The sequence below is a fragment of the Microplitis mediator genome, chromosome 8 (assembly GCF_029852145.1).
Source record: "Microplitis mediator isolate UGA2020A chromosome 8, iyMicMedi2.1, whole genome shotgun sequence".
Lineage (NCBI taxonomy): Eukaryota > Metazoa > Arthropoda > Insecta > Hymenoptera > Braconidae > Microplitis > Microplitis mediator.
In genome coordinates this window covers 9,810,979-9,827,269 of record NC_079976.1, presented here as the reverse complement: position 1 = coordinate 9,827,269, position 16,291 = coordinate 9,810,979, and the positions used below count along the sequence as shown (strand labels likewise).

At 30.1% G+C, this 16,291-nt stretch overlaps 1 protein-coding gene across 3 annotated transcripts in view; it reads right to left on the bottom strand.

Annotated features, from left to right (window-relative positions):
• Positions 1-13,738, bottom strand: part of LOC130672606 (protein Wnt-7b) — a 54,821-nt gene extending 41,083 nt beyond the window's left edge. The window contains exon 1 of one of the 3 annotated variants that reach the window (XM_057477238.1): positions 13,418-13,738. In XM_057477238.1, the coding sequence (XP_057333221.1) occupies positions 13,418-13,488 (71 nt within the window). In that variant the 5' untranslated portion in view covers positions 13,489-13,738. Of the gene's footprint in view, positions 1-4,528; positions 5,498-13,417 lie in introns of those variants that run through there. The other 2 variants (XM_057477239.1, XM_057477237.1) reach the window with 2 other exon arrangements.
• Between the last annotated feature and the right edge of the window lie 2,553 nt (positions 13,739-16,291).

Sequence of the window (16,291 nt, the reverse complement as noted above, 5' to 3'; positions counted from 1 at the left end):
AAATATTAGTTTTAATTGAATGACTTAAAAAAAATCCTATTGGAATTTTCTAATTTACTCGAGCTTTGGAAAAAAATCGTGAGACTTGTGTCGGCTGATAATTATTTAAATAATTCAAAATATTTCATTTTTTTAAAACTTGAATTGCAACTCATATTTTTAAAAAATTATTAAATGCTTCCTGATAAATCTTAATTGTCCATTGGAAATACACGATAAATTTCTAAAATAATTTTGATTATTATTGATTTCGAACAATGACGACACTAGTGCGTGCCACGATTTACATGAATTGGCGTCACGTAATCAGAACAGTAATAAAATTGTTTTGTTATAAATTAAAAATAATTTTATAGCTTCCCCTCGTCATCTTTTTCATCGCAAATTATTATCATCCGGCAATTGTTGACGTAATAGATGTTGAAATTTACACTATTGCTCTTTACCAAACAGAATATTTTATTTTAATAATAATGATAACAAACGTTTTTTCATATAATTGCAAGCTCAACAATCGATGAAATCAATAATTATCTAAATACGCTGGTAATACTAAAGACCCCGGATCTTTTAGCCCGACTCAAAACACAAATTCTAGTTCAGTCTTCAAAAGTCTCAATTCCTTTGATGTTTTATTTGCCACCCAGAAAGTAACTCTATTTTAGTAGAGTATAACTAAGACCTCAAAATCCTCAACGAATGAAAAGTTATACTTCGGACTTTGAAAAATTTTAGACAAAATAGGAAGTGGAGAGAATACGTCAAATGAGACTTTTGAGGTTCAAATGCGGATAAAATTATTCTTGTATGTTTTGAGTATTTTGAGGCTCTAATCCAGATTATGTAATTCCATTTTAGTCTTCAAAGTGGTAAAATTGATCGTAACTACTACTTTGAGGACTAAACTAGGATAACTTTTTGTACTGTTGTCAATCTCCAAATTCTAAATTGATCCTCAAAAACCTCATTGAGAACTTTGAGACTTAAATCCGAATTTGATTTTTGACTCGGGAGAGCACATGGGTAACTTTTAAGTCCGAAACTTATTGAGGTTAACGCAATTCAGCAAAGACCCTTTAGCTCACAAGTTCTGCGAGTACTCGCCGGAGCTAAATAACCTCGAAAAATCTCCGTCCTTCAGAGATCCCACTTGGGTTAAAATTAAAAAATTTCTCCTTACGTATGATCCTCAACAAAAAAAAGTAAAGCATTACTACGTAACCTTTTTCAGCGCAAGTACGTAACTCATCCGTAATCTAGTCTTGAACCTGTGACAAAAGTATCTTCTAATATATTCAAAGTACCTGCCATACATTAAATTACTAAAGTACCCCACACCCATAATAACTATAATCAGTATTTTATATATATCCCACATATAAATTAAAATATCCCAGCAATACTTCTCCCCAAAGGAGCCAACTCGGCTGACTTGCTAAAAATTATATCGTAACCCAAGTGGTGGCAACTTCACTGTAACCTAAAGCTATCTAACTTATTTTATTCACCCAAGCGGTAAAACCACCAGCATGCTAATAAATGCTAACGTGCCACCTTTAAGAGATGAAGACACGAGAAGAACACGCGGCAGCATCATCATCATCAACCTAACAGACCCGGTCATGCGGCCAAGATCCTCTATATATATAAATATATATATCCAATGGTCTGTTACCGCTTCGCGCCCCAGGAGGCCCGGCAACTTTATTTCAACCAGTAGTCTGTTAGTTGTCCCTTCTATTCATTTACTTGTTCCGTAATCTATTCAACTACGCTAAAAACATAAAATTTTTCGCAAGAAACAACTAAATAATCAATATAAATCTTACGGATTAGTATCTCACCGTGAAAATAAGTAATGACTTGGGATATTTAACTTTTTCTTTACGAATTCCTTCTTTTCTCCGGATGATTTGCCTTAACTTAGACTTTTTTTTTTTTTATTCCTCTTTTCGTCACGCTGACCCAGTGATTTATTTCACAAATACGTTGGTAATAGAGTTGTCCGGTGGTCGGAAACAACCGTGCAAGAGTAGAGTAGGAGGAGTAGTTGAGACGATTTACTTCATTGTGCTCACCCACGAATTATTCAAAGAGTACCCGTAGATAACTACGCATTGCTGTCCAAAATGGACCTCCTGAGATCGTGGGAGTATCGGAGAACGAGATGGGAACGAGAAAGGAGATGAGATGAACACGAAAAAGTATCCTTCTTTATTTTTTGGCCTTATTTTTTATGAGCTATATATATATAGCAGACGAAATAATAAACTCGAGGAATTTTTGGTCTTTGGTCTTTCGGATGCTGGGATAGGTATCAGTTTGAGTCGAGTCTTTGTTGTTGTTCTCAGCTGAGTACTTACAAAGAACCACTTGGCTCGCTCGGATCTTGATGACAGAAGTTAGTGATTGATGTTGACGCAAACTCTTTAGTTACTTGATGATCCAATCATTATATATAAATATATATACGCACAGATACATGGAATTTTTTAAAAATCTATGTTATGTAAAAAGTGTACAGGACATTATTTGTAAAAAAATAGTCCCTGTGAAATTATTTTGATACATTTTTATCATACTTGTAATAGTTGCAAAATTTTTATTTTTAATTCAAAAATTTGAGATTTGAACCCGGATTTCGAGATCGAATATTTGAAATTGAAATTTCTGGTAAAATATTAGAGATACGGTAAAAATGTACAGAAATTTTTTTGTAGAGAATTAAATTTCCTACAAAATTGTATTGATACATTTCTTTCATATCTTTGATAGTTTGGCCAATATTAACAATCAAAAATTTTTGAAAAGATTCATATTCTCCAAATTAGCAGATACCGTATTTGAAATTTGAATTCTGGTTAAACTATCAAAGATATGTAAAAAATGTACATGAACTTTTTTGTAGAGAATTAAATTTCCTACAAAATTGTATCAATGCACTTTTATCGTATCTCCAATAATTAATTCAAAATTTTCATATAATTTCTAATTTTTATATTTTTGCTCCATTTTTATAAATTAGCGCGCATTTTAATATCTTTAAAATTCAAAAATTTTAGGTTCAAACTAATTGATCTTTTACAACGTTTCTTATTAAAATAGCTCAAGTCTGAAACTAATTGTCATCCCTACGCATTGAATCACCTTGCAAAACTCTCTCACACACAGAATCTAATAACTAACTAGTAATTTGCAGCAGTTAAAGTCAAAAGCTAATTTATATAAATTTAAATGATCAACATCATCAACTACAGCACAATAATATAATGATTTATTACTGACATTGATGACTTATTTATTTTTTTTTTAAATGTAATTGCTAAACTATAACTATTATAGTTTGCGATTTTAGATTCAGTGATTAAGAAATTTTTAAGTCAAGATCGATCTTGTAATATTGCAACTATCAACAAATATATACATATAAATATATATTTATAATCAACAAGATGTTGAAAAGAAAGAGCAAAAAAAAAAGAAATAAAGAGATGAAAGAACGATCAGTCTTTGGCCTGAGGCCGTGAAATCAGATCCAGTATCACCCAAGAGACACGTCGTGTTTGCTATACGACACGCACTGAGACGCAACTCGAACTACGTCCATGTTGATTTTTAAAAAATCCAAACATTCATGTCATGTCAATAAATTTTAAGGTTTTTTTGTTTCCGCCAGAGTGGTATTGTCCAATAGATCGTGGGAAAGTCAATAAACGAGCGGTGCTGTCTAAGGATGGACCGAAAAAAAAAAAATTGCAAACAAAACCGTCCAAGAGATACCAACATTACAAATACATTAACAAGTAACCTTGATACACTGATTAAATAATTATACCGACCTCGATAAAGAGATTGGATTATAATTAATTCGTTCCTGATTATTTAATTTTTTAGCTAATATCGAACTCATCTTTTAATCGATCGTGTCTTATTGGGGCAATAACTTTTGCCGAAAGTCATTGCCCGAATCTATAAATATATATGTACATAATTATTAAATCAATTTGAATTCCATCAATTAGAGGATCATTAATTGCTGAGGTAAAAAATATAAAACGGATGGTTGAATTCCCAAGATGCTTGAGTTGTTAAAAGTCGATATAAAAAGCTTATAAATTTAGCGGCCAGTCTTAACCAACCAACCAACCAACGAACAAACTTGCGCAATGGATTCCAATGGAATCAACAACCATTCGAATGAATCGTTCATTTAAAACATCACCGATTATTTAAACCGAATCGAAAGATCGGTCTTTAACTTACAGTGGCTGTATTTATATCTGCCGATCGATCTACAATTTCTAAAGCTAAATCTCCCTCCGAAACGAGATGTCGATCGAGGTGGTCCCCATGTCCGACGGCTGGACCTAATTGCGTCTGCCTTTTTTTCCCAATCTCCGTTTTTAATTCGCGATACCCAGCCCGAGGATCTAATAAATCGGCGCCAAACTATCTCATCAAAAATTTACATCTTACATTTTTTTTAAATTAATTATTTGTCTATTAACAGTAATTACACTAGTCTTACCTTGTTTCTTTAGGGCCCTGAATTAGCCCAATAATTATGAGCGCAATCGCGATCACCGCGATGTCACCGCGACGCATCTCTTACATCACAATCACTAATTAATGATTTCATCAAACAATTATATCCTTGTTTCTAATTGTTATTATTATTTATATATCTATATATTTTATCTCAGTGGCACAAAATAATATATTACTTCGACTTGTGGTATGTTTGGAAAGTTGGAAAATACGCAATCGTAACCAAGATTTTAAAATTTATCGTCGCACATGTTAATTGATTATATCAATTAATAAAAATTCCAATTAAATGTTAAAACTATTAAGTAGACACTAATTAATGATACTATATATATTTTTTTTTTATAAAAACACTGACACTGTTTTCAAGCCAACTCACATTTCGTAATTTTAAAAAAATCAAACCCACGTTAAAAAAAAAAAAATTGCTGATTATTTGGAGTAAATTAAAAAAATCACAAATTCACAATGAAGGATAAATTAAAAAAAAAAATAAATAAATAAATAGTAATTGAGATTGTGACGGTCGGAGGGTCAGCGAATGAGTGATTGGTGTCGTGTTGACGGTAGTAAAAGTATAAGTGACCTGCGTGGTGATAAGCTGGTGATTTGAATGAGTGGTGAGCCGGTGTCAAAGTATCAGGGGCACATGGGGAGTTTAACGGTTGCACGGAGCACGTTTGGACGACTGGAGGCTTCACGATGGACTGGCCCGGCCGGCGGCCACCTATACCTTTGGGATCAAGTCCCAACCACTCTCCTGAGTCTCTTTTTCTGAGGCCTGGGACAGTTGATCTTGTTTCTTGCTTGAATTGATGCTGATGATGATGATGATGATGATGTTGGCATTAGTTTTAGCAATTTTAGCGTTACGTTTCTTGATTTTTAGGTAGACGAATTTTATTTTCAGAAAGAGAAGGGGAAGAGGGATTTAGTCGAGTCAAATTTCGGCGTGACATTTTTATTAAGATCAGAGTTGATGATCGCGTGAGTAATGGGACTAGACTGATGGGATCGTCAGGTATAACGATAATTTTATCTACTTTTATTATTATTATTATTGTTATTATTATTATTTCTAAGATATAATTAAATAATATTTAAACTTGTGTTTGAATAAAGATAACTCTTTGACTATCGCGTTTACGTTTAAGTTTACAAGAAACTTATTTTCAGAAAATTTAATTCTTTAGAAAAAAGTTTATATACATTTTTAATGTAACTTTGATAATATATAAGATATTGATGATTCAAAATTAACCATCAAGATATTTAATAAAAATTTATTTCAATTTTATTTTTGATTACAACTCATTAACTATCGAGATTAAGAAAAAATGTAAAGATACCTTAATTTTAGGAAATTTAATTTTCTACAAAAAAGTTCATGATCATTTTTTATGTAACTTTGATAGTTGAGCAGGAATTGATGATTTAAAATTAAGTCTCCAGATATTTGATAAAAAATTAATTTTAATTAAATTTTTAATTAGAACTCATTAACAATTGAGTTTAAGAAGAAATATAAGGATATCTTTTTTTTAGAAAATTCAATTCTCTACAAAAAAGTTCATCATCATTTTTAATGTAACTTTGATAGTTTAGCAGGAATTGATAATTTAAAATCAAGACTCCAGATATTTAATAAAAAATTGAATTGAATTAAATTTTTAATTACAACTCATTAATTATTGAGTTTAAGAGAAAATATCACGACACCTTTTTTTTAGAAAATTTAATTCTCTTCAAAAAAGTTCATAATCACTTTTAGTGTAACTTTTATAGTTTAGCGAAAATTATCGATTGTAAGTTAGTAAGTATTAATTTTAAAAATGATGATCATTAAAAATTAAAATTAAATTTTTTTTTTTTATCAAAGCGTAGATGGAGCATAAAAAATTAAAAACTGAATGATAGTGGAGTTCGCGAGTACAATGTATGATTTAATATCCTCAGGGGGGCAAACCCGCGTAATCACCCACGGACTGATGACTGATATTCTTGTGCGAATTCGATTGCTATCGTCTTGGGTGATTCATTCTCCTGATCGCGGGTGGAGTTAAAACTGTAGCGATGTACATGGATATCAATATAGAGTGTTGGTTTGTATTTCAATCGGAGGGAAGAGACGTGCTTTATTGCCGCATAAATAATCCCATTTTTCTTTTTATTTCGTTTTCTTTTTATTTCTTATCATTCATTCATTTCTTAATTTATTTATTATTTTTATTATTGTACACCCGAGGCTACTATTCGTACACGTCACTTACCTACACTTTATTTATTATATATATTTTTTTGAGAATAATCGCTGTGGGAAAATAAAATGTATCAAGTCGAGTTTGGAGAATGATATAAAACGTCCGATGACCTAGTGACTGTCATTCTTTCTCTTTTTTATTTATCTAGTATATAAATATACATATATATAATATGTATATAGTTATGATTTCTTCACATAAAACCGGAATGTTATGTTTGATTTTATTTAAAAATAAAAATTATATTTCTCTAGACAGGTTGTTGGATTCTTCCTCAATCTTCACTCTCTTTATATATCAGATTGTGTTAATTCGTAACATACTTTTTTATAGAAGCTTTATGTTGTGTAAAAAAGTAGGGGAGAGGGGGGCAGAGTGGGCCCCTTACGGAAAATAATTATAATATCATTAATTTTTTTTACGCGTTTACTTCTTATTAGATCCTTGATACTTATTTTCACTTCATTATGCTGCGTCCATTAAAATTGAAAAATCGAAAATTAGGGGCAAAGTGAACCCTCAAAAAAATTTCGGATTTGATATTTTTTATTCTTTACACGTGTGATATTAGCAAATAACTATAAGACAATTGTATTTTAATAATATAAAAAATCATTTTAATAGTCTGCGGCGATATAACTTTAGAACGTAATTTTATTATCTGTAACTTTCTTAATAAATTATATTTATTTAATGAACAGTTTTGGTGGTCTATTTTAGCCCTCATTATATAAGAAATTTCGATAAGCTTATTATCCGTCCGAATTTATTGGCGTATAGAAAATTTTGAGGGGTCCACTTTGCCCCCAAATTTTTTGAAGTTTTAAAAATTTTAAGGGGCCTATTTTACCCCCAGGGGCCCACTTTGCCCTCTCCTCTCCTATAATTCACTTTCAATTATAATTTTTGTAAATTTTTATTCGAAAAATAAAATTTGGTATCGATTTATTTAATTTTTTATGGGTGGAAGGGGGTATGGGGGTTAGACTGTAATTCTCTAGTAAATTATTTTTGGAATTTTTTATGTTAAATCTTGAGGTATTTTTGGAAAATTTAAGAATATTGACATTCAAAACTGGAGTCAACTTTTCAAATTTTGAATTTGAAGATTTTTTACAAGAAACCTTTTTTGTAAACAGTAAAATTCGTTACAAAATAAGCTCTCGTCTGAGGGCTTTTTTTTTTGTAAATTCAAAATTTTAGGAATATTATGAAATTTTGGAGAGACGTGATTTTGAAAAAATACAATTTTAATTAATTTAAAAGTTATTTGACTTAAAAATTGGGTTATCTAATCATCTTAAGAAAATTTAATGCCCTAGCTATCTCTGATTTGTAAAAGAAATTTGTTTTATTTCAGCTTAAAAATTCATTCCAAAAGATTTTAGATTCGTTATGAAAAATTAGTCAATTTTTAAATTCAAAACCTTTCATTAAATTTAATGCATTTTAAACCGTTTTTAAAATAATAAAATTGAATAAAAATAAAAATTCCAGTAAGTTCGGATTTCGTGAAAATAAAATTCAAGTAAATTGTTTAACTGAACCCTATTAATTAAAGTTAACGGCTCTAAAAAAAATAATAATAAAAATAGAACCACGTCAAGTTAAATAATAACAGGGTGCTTGACACCCGTCAAATATATATGTACATATATATAAAATTATAGTTCTCAAGGCCCATATGCTCCATTTTATTCATTCATTCACTATCGGCCTATTATATTTGTTCTTCCGAAATGTTTTATAAAATAATTACCCGTTGTAAAAAATATTAATAAATAATATAATATCAGTAAAGAAATCCGATAGCCCTAATAAATAATAAATAATAAAAATCAATCGGATTTAAATCCATTATTTATTATTATCTGAGTTTTAAAATAATGACGGGACACTCTTTATTTACACTCAGGTTATTCATGTCGATATTGTTAACTTGCTTCATTTGAATGGACATACAAGAGAATAAGAAAGAGATAGAAGGACATATACACCATATATACAATAAATATATATATATGTATATATGCTGGAACTTGAAACGTGTCTGGGCAGTTGTAGTGAACGTATATACACGACCGCCAATTCATGACAGCGTACTCCATTTCCCTTGGTGCATTTTTTATTCCAATTGCGGGAACAAATAACAGGAATCGTGTCTCGTTGCGCAGCGTCGCCAAATGTCAGTATGTCGTCTATATATTTATTATTTACACATACATTTTATTTAAAAAAAAAAAAAAAAAATTTAAGCCTGTCTATACATGAACTAAAAAATTGATGATTTATTCACATATATATATGTATATATGTGTACAATGTCAAACACAAAAGATACCGGTTGATTAAAAACTATATTTCAATTAAATAGTCTTTTGATTACCGGATGATATTGTGCAATAAAATTTTTTTATGACCTGTCATATGATGTCTTGATGAAAAAATTTATATATAAATGTATATACATACAATCTAAAAATTAAGTTGGGTGGCATTTAAAATTGTTTTTTTTTATTTTGAATCGTCAGTTTCAATAAATTTTTCAATTTTTTTTTTTTATCAAAACCATGACGCGGGAGGATCTTAAGATTTTACAGCCCGCCGTGAATTTCCGAGTTACGATTATCCAGCACACCCGGTTTAATGGGACGTTATTAGCTTTATGATTGCGTTATTTATACGTCAGCCAATTACAAGGCTTTATGAACCTCTGGGCAATAAAAATGTTAGACGCGATCCAAAGATTTGTTTTAATATTTTTTTTCTTTATTAAATTTTCCTCTTAATCCAGGCTATAAAATGTTTCAATGTATGAAGAATTTATAATGATGATAATGATGATGATGATGATGATGAAAAGTTTTGTTGTACTGAAATTTGAGACAAGAAATTCGCGTATCTTTTTGACGAAGTATATATAGAGTAGAGAGTAGAGAGATACTTGAGAGGGTCTTCATTTCTAGATGATGACATAAAAAAGAAAGAAAATAAAAGAAGAAAACAGAGAACCAAGAGATTACCCGAATCTTTTGTATCTTGAACCATGGCAACAATACCGTATTAGGCTGTAACAGGCTAGTAGCCCTTGTAGAATGCTCCATTGTAAGTGGCAAACATCTGCCAGTAATACAAACTGCTAATAAAAACATGAGAAAAGAAAAAATTTTTAGAGTTAAACAGGAAGGAGCACCATAATAGAGTATTTCTGGATTTTTTCGACCACTGTAAATATACATTAGTATCATTTTAGAAACTTATTTTTTGGTTCACTGAAGCTTTTTTTATATCGACTTAATTATAATTTTGAGAGGTTAATTTTATTACATTTGTAGAGATTTTTGAGTCTAGTCTGTGTTGGCTTATTCTTTAGAAAATTTGAATTCTACGAAAAATTTTTCAGTCAAATGTTGTACAAAATTGTAAGGGCTACAGAATTGGTCTGGTATCAAAAATTGATAAAATAAGAATTTAAAAAGTTATAGCCATTTTCAAATTTTGATCATTATTAATATATATTCAAAATAACGTTTCACTTAAAAATGACCCCACTCCTGAAATTTTGATTTAACAAAAAAAAGTTTCCAACAAAATTTGTAGGAAATTTGATGGTCTACAAAAAAGGTCAGATATAAAAAATCTCTAAATGTGAAAATCAAAAAGTTACAGCCGTTTTAAGTTTTGAAAATTCAAATTTGTAGTCATCGGATATTTGTAAAGAAGATTTCAAGCGGTAAAATAAAATTCTACTGTTAAAAATTGATTGACAGTAATTGAAAGAAAATTAACAAGAGAAATTACTGAACAAAAAATATAAAGAATAAAAAATTGAATGGATTTCCTACACGGAAATATAAACGGCGCCTACATATCCTGTTTCCGCGAGCTTAAAGATTTGGATGGAAGGAGGTATAGACTCGTGGATTCACTGTAGAGAGTCAGTGATTGGCCGGCAAAGCAGCAAAAGGTATCTTATCTGCGTGGGTTGTCATGTGTTTAATAGGAAGTAACCAAGTAGTAGAAACATACTGTCCCGCCCATTTTGTTTGTTCTGTTATTTAATAATATTATTTTATTATTCTTGGTATTCTTTGAAATTCTCTTGAGATGACAGACTGTAGAGCTGAAGAGAAGAAGCATCTCCAAGACCCAATAGACCCAAGACCCAAGACCTGGACCTAATGCCAATAATGGCTGAAGAGGACTAATTTCCATCCTTTCTATATTAGCTCGGGATTATTTTTGTTTGTAAATTTTCGTAGTCGCTGGTCTGAATCACTCAAAAGATTCAGCTCAACTCTACTACAGTCCACACTCTCTACTCAGCTCTAAAGTAATCTTAAGAGGATAAGCCGCAAAGGCGAAACAATTTTAAAGGAGCGAACGAAACTGAATCCTTTAGATGGACTCGAGGAACTCTTAAAGTGCCGCGGTCTTTCGATAATTAGAGGGCGGCTATTGTTACGTTCTCCTGAAAGAAGAACGGGTAACACGAGGGGTAAGAGGGCAAGACGATGGAAAAAAGAGATGATGAGAAGTATCGCAAGACGATGGATACCCCAAGTCAAATGTACAACAAAAAATACATAATCATCATAAACAATAAAAATATCGCGAGACCTTAAGTCCTTAAACGTTTCGTCGAGGAACAAAAAAATTAAAAGACACTAAAGAAAAAATATTACCGTGAATTTTTATTATTTTGTAGCAACAGAGAGAGCGAGTAATTAATGCCAGCATTAAATTAATAAATAATCTGGGTGTGGTATCTTTCTGATTAGAACTTTAATCCTCGTTAAATATTTTGATACGTGCCCACACACATATATATATAAATTGAGCTGTTCATAAGTTATTTTTACCATAGTGTCACGATAAATGTTATAAAAGTATAGAATACTTCGAAATAAAATATATGGACTGAATTATTTACAAAAATTATTTTATAAATTTTTTTGAAATTCTAGAAAATTTTTAGGTGCTGGCAATGACGTTAAAAATAAATAGTTGATTTTTTGGAAATATGTATTTTGAAAAGTTAGAACTGAGTGACACTTTTGTGAAGATCTGAAAATTGGAAAAAAACTGTAGGGAACTGTAGGGCCAGAAAATTATGAAACTGTTGAAAATACTCTACAAAGTTGTGAAATTGTATTAAATAATTCAGAGAACTCTAGAGAGATTAAAAACAATTCCGAAATTTTGAAAACTGTCTTCAAAATTGAAAAACTTAACTTGAAAATTTAACTGCGGTAAAACACTTCGGGAAAATTAAAAACTGTTGAAAATTCTCTAGAATATTATAAAACTGTCTTAAATATTCTAGACAGGGATAAACTTTCAACGACATTAAGGAAAATTTAAAAACAATCACAAAATAGAAAAAAAAATTCGTAAACTACTGAAATTATTCTAGAAAATTATAAAACTATTTAAATTATTTTAAATAGTTCTAGAACTTCTGGCTAACTCTATTTAGCTCCAGAATTTCGAAAAACACCAAAAAATTTGAAAAATAATCTACAACATGGAAACATAATTTTAGTTGATTATAATAAATACTCTAGAAAATTTCGAAATTATCAAACTGTTAGATACTCCAGTTAGCTCTGGAATTTTTTAAAACACCCGAAAAAATTCAAAAACTATCTATTATTATTAAAAAAAATTTTTAATCCCAAAAATATTCAAAAGAAAAATTATGGAACTGACTAAAAAATTCTAGAAAATTATAAAACTATCCAGATAATTTCAAATAATTCTATTACTTCTGACTAACTCATTCAGATTTAGAATTTCGAAAAATATCTAGCATCTAGGGAAATAAACAAATTGTCTACAACCTGTACGAAAGAAAAAGTTAATTTTTGTAAAAAAAATATTTTCTTAAGTAGTAGATCAATAAAAATTATTGCCTTATTAATTTCATATTTAATTGAAGATTAATTTTCTCGTCCGAAGAAAATCAAAATTTATTTACTGTACTTAAAATTTACTTACTGTAAAGAAAAAAAGAAGTTTAGCATATCTCAATCTGAATTCAGATTTCTTCGATTAAGAAAATGATTTTCAATGAAATCTCCAAATTTTTGGGCTGAAAATATGTTAGGTTGAAAATTTCCCATCGAATAATTTCATGTAAGAAGAATATACAATATTTCTAACAATTTTTCTCTATGCACTGTAAAATCGGAAGTAAATTCGAAGTGAGTACGGATTTTATTTCAATCCGTATTCACGCCGGTTCGGAGTTTTAATATTAAAATAAACTCCCCAGAAGTAAATTTCACTCCGAGGTGATTAAATAAATAATCAGTCATCCACTCCGGATTTAATCCGCGTTCACTCCGCAATTTTTTTACAGTATGTGAAAAAAAAAATTTAATTGGTTACAAAATTGTCCAGATTATTCCAAACAATTCTAGAAATTGTTGGAATTTCAAAAATTATTCGAAAATAAAATAATAGAAATACATATATGACCCCTGCACGGTGGGTCTAAATACGTTCATATATATATGTATATATATATATATCATTAAATTTTGAATTTCATATTATTAATGTCTAAAAAGAAAAAAGAAAAAAAAACACACATTCTAACTTACCGAAAAAATAACCGGCGAATCATCACCACAATTCCGATTTTTTTCATCACATTTCTTTCTATCCTCTTCATTTACATACTCATGTATCACAATTAAATGAATCATTAGTAAATTGAGATGTATATAAAATCTCAATATATATATATCTTATTTTTATTCTGTTACTTAATTTTTATCAATAGTTAGTTTTTATTAAAATTAGATTAATTTATATGATTTTATTTAAATGAAAAAAAAAAAGAAATAAATAAATAATATTAATAAAACACTATGATGATGATAATTGCCCCAGGTATAAGCTTGCTCTGATAACAGGTTTCTCCTTTCTGTTAAACTCAGCGCAGGCGCTCACGACCTGGGTTTCGAGGTCGTAAAGATAATGCCCACCATCGTATCGGTCTTTAAAAAAAAAAAAAATAATAATAAAACGTATGAGGATGAGGAATAATCTAGATTTTGGTGGCTGTAAAAAAAATATAAATAATTTTTAGTCAAGTGAAAGACAAAATTTAATGTTAAATTACTAAACCGATTGCCGAAAGCTGGATGAATTATTCATAAATAAATAAAATTTATGGAAAAAAAATATAAAAAAAAAACGTATTAATTTATGGATGTATTTAAATAAACAACCCGAGTACTAACAAGAGCTTATCATGATAACTGCCCTTGATAAATCAAGCAATTAGCTTGTTTGTAATTAGCAACTCATTAGCATTAATGTATTTATCGTAAAGTTATTCGGCAACCCAGGCTCGGAATTTTCGGTACCAACAAAATTAACCATAGTTATAATAACAATATTGATGATCATGATGATGATGACGATGATGATGATAAATAAAATAATAATAAATAATATTTTAATGTTTAAATGCTAATGATATTGAGTAAATGAGATTGTACATGACATATATCGAGGGGGTATGAGGCTCAATACAATGTGAATGTGCTGGATTTAAAGAGTATTTTAATAGCAACAGGCAGGCACGTTGCTCGATATGCTCATACCATACCTGGTGCTCTGATGCCATTGGAAATATATTACCGGGCGGTACTTTGAGACAAGTTTAAGCGTAGGCGCGTACCAAGACGCGATTCAAAGAGGATACACACACCAAGACTTATTAGGTACCGGCCCTCATTTTACCACTATTAATTCGACGAGAACTCGAATCATTTAACTCGTCAAATAAAACAACTCACTTTTTAACTGCATGTTTGTATGTAGTTCAATGTTACATTTTTTGGCCGATAGAGACTGTTACATTTTTCGCGGTGCGTTCTTTCGGATTATTTTGTCTCCTAATGATACTTGGGATAGTGATCGTGATAGAGATATCGCTTATAAATCCTGGATTACTATTAACGGCATTCTATTTTAATGGATAATTCTTGTTATTGAAAATGTCCTGTAGGGTAGAAAGTTATGATATGTGGATACTTTTGTTTTTGTTTGTGCCAAACACTGAAAAATATCCCTGGCGGATCTGAATTACGGTAAATTTCCGTAATTTATGTACCTGAAGATTGGAACGTTTTTCACGCAACGAAAATGAAAAAAATTCAAGTAATTCGACTACTTAAGGGGTAGTCTGGTGGTCGGGGTGGCCCAAGATTTTTGGCTGACTTACCAACATCTATATGCGAACATTTCAAAAATCTAGTTATCCACTAAATTTTTTACTTTCCAATTTTTGTTTTTTTTCGTTGCGCAAAAAACGTTCCGATCTTCAGGAACATCTTTATTTACGGTATTCGTAAGAATTGCGGTATTTTACGGTAAAATACCGTAATTTACGATAGGATACGGTGTTTTACGATAAAATATGGTAGTCTACGGTAATATACGGTAAACGTATGGAATTTCACGGTAAAAGTACGGTATTTCACAGCAAAAGTACGGTATTTTTACTGCGAATTCGAAATAAGAGAACGGGATTTTACCGTAGAGTGGAATAATGTACTGTAAAAATAAAGAAACATACGGCGCTTACAGTAAAAATGCCGTAAATCACGCTAAATTGACGTACTTTACCGTAATCCTCTGTAAAATGCCGTATATTACTGTAAATTGCAACAAATTTGCTGTAGAAATTACGTATTTTGCGGTAAATTACGGCCAAATGCAGTAAATTACCGTAATTCGAAACCGCAGGGATGTGAGTCTATAGCAATTTTTACACAAAATGTAACTTTAATAATTTTTTATAAAGTTGTGTAATGAAAAAAAATTTGATTATAGCTAATTTTTGTTGCTGAAGACCTACTGCACTGTAGAAGTATGTAGCATATGTATATTTTATTTTTTCATATTTTTGAATATAAAAAAAGTGAAAAATATATGTGAGTCCATAGCAACTTTTTAGAGAAACATAACTTGAAAAATTACGATATAGATCTTAATAACAAAAAAAAAATGTTTCAGTCTAATTTTTACTACTGTGACTCCTCTGTACCTTATAAATATATAATACACATACATTCCATAAATATATTTATATATATAAATCGAGTTATTCTTATCAGCGACACGAAAATATATTAAAATAAGCTTACAACAACTACAAATAATTAATTACCAAGTATTCATTTATTTAAAGAGGCTCTCATATAAAATTATAGTATACGCATATCTTTGTGTGCGTAATACCGCATAATTAATAATTTTGGTCGATGTACAAAGACCCTCCAGTCTGTAATTTCTCCCTGTAATTAAATACCCGATAATTTAAATCGTATATCTAAAATAACTTTATGAACCTGACAGATTCTATTTAATCCTTCATCAGCAGAATGTCACCGTTCGCCGATCTTCAGCTCGGCAATTACCTGTATATTAATCTACAGAGTAATTAGCTGATATATTTTGCT